Raw genomic sequence first — 15463 nt, 5'->3', positions numbered from 1 at the left:
GACCCTCCTCTAAGAAACCCCCACCATTCATGGTGTCAGCATAGCATTTTAAGAGAAAAGGGGAAGCTATTTGATGTAGACAAAGGTTTGTATGAAAATATAATTCTGCTTTGTTAGCAGCCATCACACTCTAAAAGGCGCCGCTTTTGTTTTCTTGTAACGTTGTGAAAACCTCATGTCGGATCGAGAGCTGCGGCCCTCACGACTAATCGCCTCTCCTTTGTGTTTTTAGATTATAGGGGCAATTAGTGTTGTCAAAACCTCTGGCAAGTCTCTTTGCTCTTGACAGGGTGTCAGTCCGACGGGCGCAAAATGGAAGGTGTTATAACTCTCCGGTAATTAGAATGCCTCCGATTTTGAAAATGCCAGCCAACGTGTATCAAGCTGGATGTACGGTGTGGTGGGGGGGCTTGGTGGTGGGGGGAGAGTTCAGATGGGGGATGCAGATGAGCAATTAATTACAGACTCTCATTCAGAGCACATTGCAAGCTGATGAGCAGCAAAAGGAAATTATCCTGATGCTTGTCTTCTAAAGAGTGGGCATCAACTGCATTCTTTCTTGTTCTCCTATTGCTACTACCCAAATTTCTTTACTGATTTTCATTGCTTCTTGCATGTTGGAACAGCCATTCTGATAGATAAAGCATGAACTACTAGCAACTTGATATACTAGCCAAATACAGATTGTGGAGGCTACAATAACAAGTCTTTATGTTAATTATTCCACTACAATTCATTAAGACTCTTCACTGTTGCTGTCCTTGCGATGAATTTGGTCTTCTACGAGCTTTCTTCCTGTAAAAGCTGGAAGAATGCTGCAATTATCACAAGCATTGCTAGAGTCTCTTTCTAATATTAGGAAGCAGTTTAAATTTAAGCAGTCTGAATTTTGTCAAGATGGACCAAGGTCCTATTGCCTTGATTCATTGACTGATTCTAGTTGTCAGTGCCTCTTCAGCAGTCTTGGAGCAAGTCCAAAGGCAGTTAATAAATAACTTCATAAGTTAACTTGGAGTGACTTCTAGAATGACAAATGAAATTTGGGGCACCTCCCTCAAGCCAGCAACCTGAGTAAACAGATAAGCTTTTAACATGCCCCAAAGGTCAGCAAGCTTCTGCTTGCTTGAACTGACAGGACAGAAGGGTGTAGAAATTCCCTGGTGCAATTCTGTCTGCTTCAAGAACTATTAAATCTAAAGGTAAGAATGTCTTCCAGGTTTTTTTTTTCACTTGCTAGTCTGATGACAGAGTTGATATGCTTCATGTGCCAGGGTGCAGCCTTTCTCTTTCTGAATAGATTGAGAGAAGAGAAGAAGGCAACATGCACTGCATGGTCTTCAATGAAAGGAAAACAAGCTAGGGCATCTTTAATAACAAGCAATGCTGAATGAGATGGAAAATATGTGGCTATCTCTGATACTGTATACATCATGTGGGAAAGCAACATATAATGTTTCTTTGAATGTACTCCAAATATGAGACCTGTTCCTCATAGTGCTCATTTGACATTTCCTGCTTGGAGAAAGTCATGGCTGAAATAGAGTAATTTACATTCCTTGTTCAAGTAATTTATATGCCATTTTTCCTGTGCTCAAAGTGACTTCAAAGCATTTATTCCAAAAACACTGAAATGCTTGAAATGTACAGCTAATTGCCATCAGAAATAGATTTTCCTTACACAAGACACTGAGGGAAGAATGGTACCCAGCTTAATCAGGAAATCTTTCCACCATTTCATGACATCTGGGTTAAAAATCTTGCCTTTTGATTGAAGGCACGTGGAGCTCATCTGACATGTTTGGAGATGTTACCTTTTCTAGGGCATCTTCCAGGATTAGAAGCAGCAATAACTTAATTTTATCCTAAAAATTAAGATCCTCAATCTTCCATTTTCCTTTGCTCTTTGTATTCCTAGCCAGGAACCATGCAACATAATTCTGAAGAACCTTATTCCACAGGAGCTAGTATTTCTGTACTACAGGAATTGTACATTTTTTAAGATTAAAAAATGGAGAGGTTTTTCTTCAACTGAAAAATAAATGTCAAGTAAGAGTTGTATAGATTTTTCCAAACTTTTCAGTGTTTCTGTTCTTGCTTGATACTTTATGCAGAAATGCATAATTTTTTATATCTATGAAGAAGTTTTATAATTTTCACAGACCTCTAGAAATGAAGTAATATGGAGACAAGACAGTGAAAGGAAGCTTCTATTCATGATTGGTATTTCATATTTAGATTCATGAACATACCTGATGGATTCAAAAATAGTCCTTCAGTTATACTTACAGAAAGATATATTCATTCCATATTCCTTGCAACATCATCAAAGCACATCTAGGTTTGCTCTTGTTCTTTAAGCCACATTTCTTCCTTTTTTACTTCATCATTACAGCCATCCTTAAGCTAATACAGAGCTTCTCATATTGGTATAAGGATGGCTTGATGACACTAGAACGGGTGTCAAACTGCTGGCCCGCGGGCCGGAGCGTCACGGAGAAACCGCGCCCATCCCATTTTCGGCAATGGGAAAAAGTTCTGATATGTCGCGTGATGTCACGTGACATCGCGAGTTTGACATGCCTGCCCTAGAAGATGCCTTAGTCACTGTGAGAATCCTGCATAGTACTAATACTTCTTCACACAACCGCTGTGGTTTTTGCTAGCATGGAGTTCCATAATACATACATAATACATAATACATACATACATCTTTAATACATACATCTTTAATACATTCATTCATAAAAAGCGTATTTCTCATTTCTCTTATATTTCAGGCAGTTGTAATAGCTATAGGAAGGAATGTGAAAGAAGGACCGTGACACTGATTGCAGAAAAAATGTGCTAAGTGCATTAGATTTAAGGTATTTATGGTTGAGAAGATGCAAAAAGACCAGGTATAAATATTTAACTATTTTTAACACCAGTATTGAAATTTAATAACTGGTATCTGCATTGTAGTGGTCCAAAGCAATAACAATATCTGGAATAGAATTTTATAGAGCTTTGTGTGGAAAATGCTACTGTCAGTTCCACTAGTTAGACCAGTCCAGGAAATGAACTCCATAGGAAGGCTAAAACTACTTTACTGAGATTGATTTTAACAACAGAATCTTGCAAATCTGATTATAGCATATCTCCTCCCCCTTTTATACTCCAGTGAATCAGGGAGGAGTCTGCCTGAGTCATTTATGAATATTATCTCATTTATCTGGACTTCAGTTCCTTTGTCATCGCAACAAGTTCTTGCGTATTTCTGCCAAGATCCTCTTCCTCACTTTCTACAGCCAATCTGTTATCTGCTGTTAGTTTTTGTTTTTTAAAGAACAAAAAAAATGTATTATGCATATCTTCAGGATTTAAAGTGTACAATTGGTAACTAAGCCACACGTCTCTTTAGCATCTTCATAAAACTATGGTTCAAGAATTCCTTATTGGGTAATTAAGGTGGGAGTTATGCAATATGAGCTACATGGAACTTATTTCAGATGAGTTCAGGGAGGAACGAGAAATTATGTTTCACAGGCAAATGTTTGCTATGGTAACAACGGAGCTAGGCTATATTCCATGAGTGTTTAATGGTATTTGAGGATATTTTAGTAGAATTTTAGTTTATTATTGTTAGCTCTCTTGAAACATGATGTGCTAATTTTGTGTGTGTGTGTGTGTGTGTGTGTGTGTGTGTGTGTGTGTGTGTAGAATGTTTTAGAAATACAGATTGACTTGGAAATCAGTTGTATTATTTCTGGAGCAGAAAGACATCCAAAACAACTTTTTCCTCTTAAATGCTGTTTGGAGTAGAAGTAAGAGCTGCCAGGGTGAAGATACATTTTTTTTCTTATTCCTCCCACCTGTATCTTCTGGGCTAGCATACAATATAAGGTCCATTAAAAATGGAACTCTTTATGGGCTATTCCAACAACAACATAGGATAAAAAAAACTTTCCACTACATGGTAAATGGCTTTAATTACAGTGCCCAATTGGGCAGGTGAAATGGTTTTTATTTTTCTTCAGATGGTTATTGCCGAGAAACGAGACATTTTTAATTGCATGTGAAGATAATCAAGCTTTTTATTTCTATATAATATGATATTATGTAACATCAATGTTCTAAAATACTTGCAAGAATTTCAAAAAAAAATAATTACAAGATAAAAGTTAGAATTTTGTTTGGGATATAATAATTCAATCGTACAAGTGGTTGAAATGTTTCTTCCTAATGAAATATTTCAGTTCAAGTATTTCTGATTACTGGAGGGAAACTCAAATATGGATGCATCATGAAAAATACTCTGTGCTTCTCTTAGCTTTCTAATTGTTGATAATAATTACAGTCATTGGTAATCAGTAAGATGTTGATAAGCATGTAAAATCTGATTCCATTAATTTAGGGACATGAGCCTTCATGAAACTTTTCTGAATAAAAAATTTTCTGTTTCTGTAATGGGGTACTAATTGCTTTAAGCATGCCACATGCTTCTTTCTCCTCCACTTTATTTAATGAAAAGCACTTTTCTTGCAACATGCATTTCAGTCGGCGTTTTCTCCTTGCACCATCTTGTGATTAACATGTTACCTAATTTTTGTTATGAATAGCAGTACAATTTTACATGCCACAACAACATCACAAACTTAGAATAAATGTTTTCAGTACTCATGGATTTGTTGTCACAAATGGCTTGTTGACTGGAAGCGTTATTCACAAATGAACAAAGAGGAAATAGTGGTCAACCACGAAGTGGTTATGTGACTTTTTCTTGATCTCCCTTCTCCAGTAAGGATGAACACTCATTGAAGTTTTTGTTTAACTTTTGACCCATGTACAGGGCATCATGAATTATAGTGACCTAATTCTGACTTGTCTGTTTTGATGGTAATGTAGGTTATAAGAATAATAACCTTTGGGACTTAGAGAAAGCAGCTCTATTTCCTGCCCTTAAACAAGGCATGTTAGGACAGGTGGTTTATAGTCCACAGACGAGAGTTTTCTCAAAGGCAGAGAAACAGTATCATGAAGCAATGACTGAACATTAAATGTATGCTTGGATGGAGGGACAGTATCAAATCTCAATACGAATCTCTGTTCAAAATATTTTGTAACATCATGTAATATTTTGCTGCAACAGAAATGCCGAACTTTATTCTCAGGAATTCATTTAGTGCAGCTATATTACATGTGTGAACAGTCATTGTGGGCATCTGTTAAAACATGTTAAATAGACAACTTGCCACCCAGAAACTGTTCTGATTGTGCTGCTAGATTTGTGTGTGTATGTGTGTGTACAACTCTTTAAGTAAGGTTCATTCACTAGCTTCAGTACTGATTTGGGGAGGTAGAATAAAAAAAATCTGCTAATTGAATTACCTGTGAAATACGAAGTGGAATTTTGTATTTCTGTCTACAGCTTTCCATCTGTAGTGTTAACATCAACTTTTGTCCCAGGCTTGCTTCACTGTGTGCATTCAGACTTGGATAAAAATTTTAGGATTTGACAGAACAATCTACCTCAAAACTGAGATCATGTCCTTGTTTTTTCTGAACACTAAGCAACAATTTTTGTTCTGCTGATTATGAGCACTTAAATGCTCTAGCTTTACTGCACCAGAAGAAAATACATGTATTTTCTTCACATCCGCATGTCTGGAGAATAAAGAGTATGTATGAGTGTATACATTATCTCTGCAAGTATTTTTTTTTCCCAAACTCTCTCTTATCCCTCCACTTGACATCTCCTGTAACCCACCTTCTGTAGGTTCCAGTGTCTGTGGCTATGATGTCTCCTCAGATGATCACACCCCAGCAGATGCAACAGATTCTGTCTCCACCTCAGCTTCAAGCTCTGCTGCAGCAGCAACAAGCAATTATGCTGCAACAGGTAAAGCAGCTCGCATTTGAGCAAACCTTTCATGTCACAGAAGCTGACGTCTATGTCTGAATTTGTCTCCTGCAAATGCAATGTGTTTCCTGTTTGTAAATTTGCAGGATGGGCTGAAAACTACTGACTTGCCCAAAATTGTTGGATGTAATAGTTGAATAAAAACATGAATTCTTGACAGTAAAGTCCAACTCTTTTCAGTTTAAAAGAAAATTCTTTGTCATGGGTATGGGGATTATTCAAATATTGGAGGTTTATAAAAAAGATAAGATGTATAGGAGGGAAGATTGAGGATTTTATTTGCAGGTGAAGATTTTGCTTATGAATTTGATTTTTTTTTGTTTGTTTATTTACCAAGATATATTACAGTGGACATAGAGATTCCAATGCCCCAATTTTGTTTTGTTTACTTTGTTTTTCTCTTAATGATAATCTGGAACTGCTCTAGTTAGAAAGTCTAACTTTGTTAAATATGGTTGGAAGTTAAGTCTGGTAAAATGGGTGTTATACTATAGTTGGATAAAATGTGGCAGAATTATTTCCCCCCCCCATAACAAAATTATTGTGGTCTTAATCCTGGGTGATACAGTTCCCTTCCCATAGCAGGTTCCTCTCTAAATCAGCACTAATTTTAGGATAAATGGATAGTTATAAAAAGTTCCTTATTTCTTGTCTTCCTGCATTGATTGTTCCCATGAAATTTTAAGAGTAAGAGAATAACTGGATGAAAACTGAAAATGAGAAACATAATAAAGGTAGTCCTCGATTTACAACAGTTAGTTTAATGGCTGTTCAAAATTACAATGTCACTGAAAAAAGTGACTTATGGTCATTTTTCACACTTATGACCATTGCAGCATCCCTGTGGTCACGTGATCAAAATTCAGATGCTTGGCAACTGCCTCATATTTATGACGGTTGCAGTGTCAAAGGTCGTGTGATCCCCTTTTGCAAACTTCTGACAAGAAAAGCCAATGGGGAAGCCAGATTCACTTAACAACCCTCTTATTAACTTAACAATTGCAATGATTCACTTAATAACTGTGGCAAGACAGCTTATAAAATGGGATAAAACTCACTTAACAAATGTCTCACTTAGCAACAGAAATTTGGAACTCAGTTGTGATTGTAAGTTAATGAATAAATAATAATAATAAAAATAATAAAATAATAAAAGATTTGTGCTAAACAAATGAGAACTAAATGAATGCCCTATTTAACAATACTGATTATATATTTTGCATTGAAACTTCATTCCAGACATTCTATTTCAAAGCTTTAAAAAAAAATTCCATATAATAATGACAGTCAGCTTAAGAGCTACATATAAAGCAGTTAGATACAATTTTCATTTTGGTTTTGGTGACTGAGCATATTCTGTGCTCTGGAACTTTTCAAGTTCTGGCTTCTTCTGAATTGCAGCAGCACGTTTATCATGTTAGCTTATGGCTCTAAAAATATGCTTAATCCTACAAAACTTTACTTTAGAGAGTTCCCTTAGGAAACATCTTCATCCACCTCTATATAGAATTGGGAGTCGGATGGGCGTATATTTTTAAACTAAATATAAGTGAAAATAATTATTAAAATGAGGGAGGAGATTAAAATCCCCAAGAAAACACAACTGTTTGGACAAACATTTACACCAGGGAAAGGAGAGCAAACATAAAAACCACAGCATCCTCCACACCCTTCCTCCTGCCTTAAGTACCTGTTTATTTCAAACATGCTGATAAGGAGTCAAGGTTAGCCCCAGGGGAAGAACAAAAGGTAAACACTAACCTGGGTGGGGTCCTTCCCTCTCAGAGCCCTTTTGGAGCCAGATAGAGAAACACGTCTGACTGCAAATTAAACAGCCTGGACCGGAATAGCTGGCATTCTCTGTGAGAAGAAAACCAAACATCACACCTCTCACCTCTTGACCCAATGTTCTCAGAATCCCATATAGAGACCTGGTTTTGATTGGCTTTTGGGTAAACAGGAGGCTTTCCAAACCTGTTCAGCAGAGTTAAAGTGAAAGGTTTCTGCTGTCAGTACTGTCAAACACAAGCTGATAAGGACTCTCCCAGAATCCCCGGGGACATTCCTCAGAAGTCAGCTTTCCCCTGCTTCGCTCCTCCATTGAGGAAACCTGTACTGATCTCTCCCCCCCAAAAAACAAATTACATCTGTAAATCATTTATTTTAATATAATGAAACTAAAACTGGCATGCCTAAGAAAAACTCAGAGCCACTTAACATGCACTAAGCAAAGTCCTTTAAGTGTTTCCTCACACTGAAGAGCTGAAATTCTTCCATGTGCTAAATATTAAAATTTTGTAGATAAAATAATTAACTAAAACTGAAGTAATTTAAAATTTCACATCCTAAATCTAGAAATAGTCACTAGTTAAAGTTTTAATTTTGATTTGTAAGTTTTTTTTGGGGGGAAAGTAGAGCTTGATGGATAAAAATAATTCATTTTAGGTTTTTTGAGGTAATATATGGATTAAATAAATTGAATTCTATTCCTAAATAATCTAACCAAAATTGCACCTGAAAGAAGGCGTTGTTAACCTGCAAATGGCTCTTTCCAAAATATTAAACCTTGTATTTAGGCAAGATAAGTTCAAAATCATATTGCCAGTCAACCTTGTCACTTTTAAGATGTGTGCATTTTAACTTGCAGAATTTCCCATCCAGCATAGCTAATGACATAAGAATAGTTTATATAATTAGTTTCAGTACTTACTAAGTTTGCTAAACAATAATAGGTACACATTTTTACTCTGGCCACTAAAATATTATTTGAAAACTAAGTGCTTGTGGAAACAGATTCATGTATTGGTTTATCTGTATAGATTAGGGAGTATTCCAAAGCTCCTTTTAATTGAAGCTCATGTGTTGCACAGAACCTTCCAGAAACAAAAATAATAATTTAAAGCAGAAGATTTGGCTTTCTTAAATCCAAAAAGAAATACTTGTTTGTTTAACTTGTGAATGGTTGCTAAATTCACATAATTTAGAACCAAGTTGACTAGCTATGGCCCAAGAAAAGCCATAGCTTGTGAACCAGCCAGATTTGAAAATAAATCTTCCTAACAACTTCAGGCACCTGGGTTTCCAGAGACAGGCCTCGAACATCAAATGTTATAAAATGTTATAATTCCAGGAACACCTGCCGGCAGGAATCAAATGATAGGACAAGACTGTAGATAGATAGATAGATAGATAGATAGATAGATAGATAGATAGATAGATAGATAGATAGATAGATAGATAGATAGATAGATTTTGTTTGTTTTCTGATGCAGATGCTCTTTCCCAAAGAAGAAGGGAGTAGAAATATAGAACCTGTCATTTGCCCCTAAATCCTTTTGCCATATTTTTAATTCTCATCCCCGATAGCCAAAGCTTTTTTATCAGCAATTACATTCACATGTATTCATGCTTTCTACCCTTTGTCTCATCCCAGAAAATTGTGTCTTTCTTTTTCATTTAGACTTTAAGCTCCTTTAAGGGAGAGGCCAGTTTCTATTCCAATGAAGCATTGCATATAGCATAAATTATTCTTCATGCTCTTTAATTATTTTTGGGAGTCCTCTGCATGAAGCTCCTTCATCTGTCTGTGTACAAGACTTCTATAGCTGTTCTGTACTTGAACTGATTAACTTCTGGCCAGTTGCAATGCAGGAGTAAACCTTGCAAAAAAGTTGTTAACTTCTGAGCTGCGTAGCAGGTTTCTCACCAGCAAAACTCTTACCTTGTCTCAGTTTTTTGGCTGTTCCTGCCACCTTACTGAAGTTATCATGACACCCTACCAACTTTTCAGAGTGGGCTTTAATGAACAGATTTTTTTTTCTTTCACTGTAAAGCACACAGAGTGAGACAAGAACAAAACGTGAAGCAGTTGGAAAAAGCCCTGGTTGACTCTGGTTATCATAGTGGTTATCATAGTGCATTGGCTTCCAGTTGTCTTCCGGGTGAGATTCAAGGTGTTGGTAATGACCTACAAAGCCCTACATGGCATGGGTCCGGAATACCTTGGGGAGCACCTGCGGCCGGCGTCAACTTCCCTCCGCCCAGTATACTCCCACAGAGAGGGCCTCCTCAGGGTGCCACTGGTCAAAGAATGTCGAATGGTGGCCCCCAGGGGGAGGGCGTTCTCTGTGGGCGCGCTGGACTTATGGAACCATCTTCCGGTCGAGCTCCGGATGGCGCCTGACCTCCGCTCCTTCCGGCGCGACCTTAAAACCTACCTTTTTGAACAAGCTGGCCTGGCCTGATGGGATGGGGTTGGGTTTTATTATTTTTTTTAACCTATTTTAATGTGTAATGTGTTTTAACTTATTCATGGGCACCTTGTTTAATCGTTTTTAATTTTTGTATCTTGTTTTTTAATATGTATTGCCCTGTTCACCGCCCTGAGTCCTTCGGGAGAAGGGCGGTATACAAATAAAATTAATAAATGATAATTAAATAAATAAATAAATAAAAACACTTGCAAGATGGAACAAAAATGTTTCTTAGGATTAGGAGATTCCAGTGGCTGTGTACCCCCAGATACTAAACCAAAGCTCAAAGGAACAAAACGTTTGAGAATCCCTCACTTTTACTGCTTGATTTACTATAGCTACCATGCTTTGCTTTTAGTTTGTTATTTCTACATAGAAGGTCAGTCTCTGAATTTATTAGATTCCTATTGTACTCAGTGGTTTCTTATGTGTTTATCTCAAATATGATTGACTTTTTATATTACGGGTTTCAAAGTGTTATAACTTGCATAGGCTTGTAACTTAAAGAGAAGTATAAATGTTTTAATAAGCCAAATAAATAACATTTGCTCTAATGTGAATATAAACATTATTTAGGCAAGAATGATTTTTCCTCTGTGACTTCATCCTGTTAAAGCAATATTTGTCCATAAATAGTGCCAGATAAGCCCTGGGAAGTAATTATATCCAACAAGCCTTGGTTTGGATCAAGAGCCCCTCCAAAAGTTGCTATTAAAAATGTTATCATTTTAATTAATCAAAAAAGGAAAATTAAATAAAATGACTCATTGAATAAGTTAATTAAATTAAAACAAATATACTTTCTGTCTTGGACCCTCCATTTTTTTTCCTCCTGATTTTTCTAATTTGGTGTGCAGCAATTGGAATGCCATGTGTCACATGTGATAGCCTCTCCAAAGTTCAATATCTCTCAAATATGGCATAATGCAGCTCAGTGCATTCCAAGCCAATTCACTTTTGTCCAAAAAGACATAAAAATACACAAGATTTTACATCTTCTCCTGCTCTCTTTCCTCTTCTGTCTGTTTCTCTTGTCCCAAATAATGATTGGCAAGAGAAGGTTACAGCCTAGGTCTCATGTAATTCAATAAAATGTTAGTGAATAATATTCTTTCAGTTCTGGGAATGCTTCTTTTGATTGACTCTTCTATTCTGTTGACATGTATTCTCTACACCCTCTAGAAAAATATTGCAGTTGGCTATCTGCTTTCATTTCAAGTTCGGTATTTTTGGGAAAATAATTTCCATATCCTCTTTCTCCAAAAAAAAAGAAAAGAAAAGAAATGTTCATGGGAAGATCAGGTTTCATGAACTTATCAAGGTTTTAGTCTCTGGGTTTGTCTGTAAAATAGAAAAGTTAATGACCTCTTTTCAATAATTATTGTGACTTTATTTATTTTATTTATTTTAATTCCATTTATATCCCGCCCTTCTCCGAAGACTCAGGGCGGCTTACAAGCTTAGCAGTAGCCTTCATTCTATGTATATGCCTGCTTATTAGGGCTTTCACACACACCCCAAGCGGCATTATTACAAAGTCAGCTTATTGCCCCCAACAATCTGGGTCCTCATTTTACCTACCTCGGAAGGATGGAAGGCTGAGTCAACAATGATTATATATTAAAAGAGCAAAAGAAATAAATACATTTGTTTGTTTGACTTCTTTTATGATTCTATTCATTATGAACCTATAGGCAACCATATAATAACTTTATGGTGTGCTCGCATCTTACTAGATAGTTGCAGAACATTCAATACTGCAACACCAACTTTAACATCATTTTTTTCTATTCTTTTTCTTCTACCTTTTCTTCAGCTTCAGGAATACTACAAGAAGCAGCAGGAACAGCTTCATCTACAGCTTCTGACTCAGCAACAAGCTGGAAAGCAGCAAGCCAAAGAGGTGAGGTTTGATTTGAGTTTAGGAAGACACTATACTTTGCAAAATAAATAAATAAAATCTGCAGAAAAGAAAAAAATAATTGAGGAGAAAAGAGACTTGCTAGAAAAATTACATTGCTCTGCATGCAAAATAACAGGTCCATTTGAGAGAATAAGCTGGACTAACTTTGGTTAGTCAATACAGAATTAATTTCAAAAAAATTTCTCGAGTCACTGCCTCTGTGTTTTGTAATAAGCAGGTTTAACTGTGACTAATTCACAGGTAAATGTTTTGCCGGGATTCTCAATAATTGGCCCTCGTTTAAGAGATTTATCAGCCTCGAGTATACGATTTTTGCTGTAGAATTCTAAAATAAAAGATACTTGTACCATTCCTGCTATTGGCACTTTTGCCAGAAGCATCATCATAATGTAGAGTGTTGTGAATGTATTTCTGGCAGTTGTGGTATTACCTGAGAAACATCAATTGAATATGATAATCTGCAAAATCTACTATATTCATTTTAATTGTTCAAGGAAAACTTAAAGGGTTATCTGCTAGATCCAGGAAACAATGCATTTTCAGAATGCATATATCCATATTATGCAGCTACTGTTTATGATTAACTTGACAATATACCGTATGTTTTTATGTTAGTTCCAAGAACAAAAGGTAGCATACAGACCAAATCTCCTTCCATTTTCCTCTCAGCATGGTTAAATGAGTTTAAAAGAAAATGTCTGGCCCAAACTCAATCTGTGAGTTTGTGTCTCCTCGAACCCGGATTTCCCAGTTCCCTTACAAAACTGTAATCATTACAACACATTGACTGACATAAAGTTAAAATGATGTATGTTGCAAGTAATTTTAGTACATCCCACCAATTTTCTGTATGGCAGTACTTCCCAGTCTATGATTGGGGGGTCTATTGATGGTAGAGGTTACTTCAAGTGATCCCTAATATAAGTACCAAAATGGCCAAAATCCCACATTGTTGTATTTTCTGAAATTTTGTTGTCCTGCTCTAAAACTTTGTGAAATTTGATTTTGACCAGCTATAAAAAAATTTTTAAAAATATAATTTCCTATAAAATCACATTTGCTGATAGGACATCTGTGGCATGATACCTGCAAATGCATGCTGTAACCTTCAGCTTATGTGGCTTCTTGGATGAGAAGCGGAACATCTTCAAAGTCCAGTTGCCTCCTGAAAAAGCACCTTTGGGATAGCTTTAGAAATATTGCATTGCTTGAATTAAAGGGAAAAATGTTGGCAGGTATAAATTCAGTTCTATCATCACATACTGTGCCTAGGCTAGTCCTTACGTTGTTGCTTTGTACTGATGCGTTTGACATGCTAAGGTAGATTCAGGAAATCTTGCAATCCTAATTAGTTCTGTAACTCCAGAAAGCTTGAGAGTGACAGTTGTCCCAGTATACCACCTGATACAGCATGGATAATCTAGGAGGAGAGCAACACATGAGGATTGGCCAGCAAGTAACCTGGGCATCAAATTAATGAAGTGCTCCTGTCAGTCCACAGTGTCACGCTGAAACTCCTCTTGATGTGCTCATAAATCAAAGTGACGGCGCCCGTTACCCCAGTAACTGCACCCACTCAGCTGCATCTAATGTAAATAGAGCAGACAAAATGCTTTAAGAAATTCAAACCCCATCACCAGGGAAAAGATCAGGGATCAAAGAACGTAGAGTTGGTGGAACAAGAAGTGAAGGTAAAAATCCGGGGTTTAATCTAAATAAAACCTTTCCATAGATACCTGCAAATATTAGAGGAAGAAAGGATTGTAAACAGTACGATTAGTACACCAGTAATTGCTGGTGACTGGCAGAGGTAGCTTCAGTAATTATTTTCTTGTGTTTAAGATTTTTATCAGTGTGCAGGTAAGCTTCATTGGTTCTATTAAAAGTACATGGAGGATGATCTCCAGAAGTGAAAATGTCCAGAGAAGCCCACAAATTCTGACTATAGAAAATATTGGTTAATGGTAGCTTCTAAGACAATGCCAGATTAGCTGTTATTATTTCAGTTCTAATGAACAGGGAGAAATCTTGGAGTAATATGGGTTAATAAAAATAATATAGAAGGAAAAAGTGAAGTGGACTGCACTTTTATGTATACAACACACTGCTGGCCTTAGTAAAATTACCAATATTTCCAATTTCTAATACATTTCCAAGAATTCCTCAGAAAGAAAGGAGTTTAATAATGTGACTTACTTTGTCTTGCATTCAGTTTTTTTATCCAAGGGATTTAACATTAGGACTGGTGTTGTTTTTTTGTTTTTTGGTACACTGTGGGTTACTTTGGTTGTACAACCTTTGGGAAGTGAGAAGAATTTGGGTTCAATAAAATTAGCTATTCAAAAAAAAATTCATAAGTAATCCCATATTCTACCTATATGCTCATGACAGTGTCTCATTTAGAAGGAAACTCATATTTGGAATACTATACTTTGGAAGAAAATAAATATTAAAGATACTTCCAAATCAAGCTTTTATTATATAACCATCTGCTTCACTTATGAAGCTTTATATCAACAGAGGGAATCCAAGCATCACAATTACCGGTATCTATTTATGACCTCCCCATATTTTTCCATTGCTTTTATTTTTCTTAATATATAATATATAAAACCCCATGTATAATCCATGTAGTGTCTCGATGTCATGTGATCATCTTTTATGACCTCCTGACAAGCAGTCAATGGGTAAGCCCGATTCCCTTAATAACCATGTTACTAACTTAACAACTGCAGTGATTCACTTAGCAACTGTAACACGAAAGGTCGTAAAACGGGGCAAAACTCATTTAACAAATGTCTCACTTAGCAACAGAAATTGTGGGCTGAATTGTGGTCATAAGTTGAGGACTACTTATAACTTATAACCATCCAATTATTAGACTTGGATTTCACTGAATTTGTAGGGAGAGGAAAGTCTATAATTGTGGGGAATCACCAAGATTGTCAGTCTTTGTAATAATCTTGTTTCTTGAACTTGAACCATACATACTATAAACACAAGATCATCTTTGGCTGATACCAGGATGTGTTCTTATAAAAAATGATACTCCATAAATCTTGTAAGCGTTCTGAGGAAAAAAGAAACATAAAGAAGAGACAGGCAAATGTTCTGGCCATGGTCATACTCTTGTTCTATTTGTTTTGACTGGAAAGATCTGCAGAGAAACTGGACTTCTATTTAGTTTATGTTGTTTCAATTTTCTCTGCATTTGAGAACTAAAGCAAATGAAACAAATGGTTGACACAAAGGAGAAGGCTGGAGTTCCCTTCTTTTTCTCCAGGCCACTTGGTGCATCTGTCTCACCCATAAAAATGGCTTAACAGGAATGCCTAACCTTTTCTTGGTGTACAGTAGCTGTTAAGATATTCGCCTAGAAACCAGGAT

General features: G+C 36.4%; 1 protein-coding gene across 3 annotated transcripts in view; it reads left to right on the top strand.

Moving 5' to 3' along the window:
* FOXP4 (forkhead box P4) overlaps nt 1–15463 on the top strand; it is a 192854-nt gene that overhangs the window by 110899 nt on the left and 66492 nt on the right. For all 3 annotated transcript variants that reach the window (XM_081323168.1, XM_081323169.1, XM_081323170.1), the window contains 2 exons: nt 5756–5878; nt 11969–12055. In XM_081323168.1, the coding sequence (XP_081179294.1) occupies nt 5756–5878; nt 11969–12055 (210 nt within the window). The remainder of the gene's footprint in view (nt 1–5755; nt 5879–11968; nt 12056–15463) is intronic.

Source organism: Vipera berus (assembly GCF_964194415.1).
Source record: "Vipera berus genome assembly, chromosome: 3".
NCBI classification, from domain to species: domain Eukaryota; kingdom Metazoa; phylum Chordata; class Lepidosauria; order Squamata; family Viperidae; genus Vipera; species Vipera berus.
This window is presented reverse-complemented; position numbering and strand designations above follow the sequence as displayed.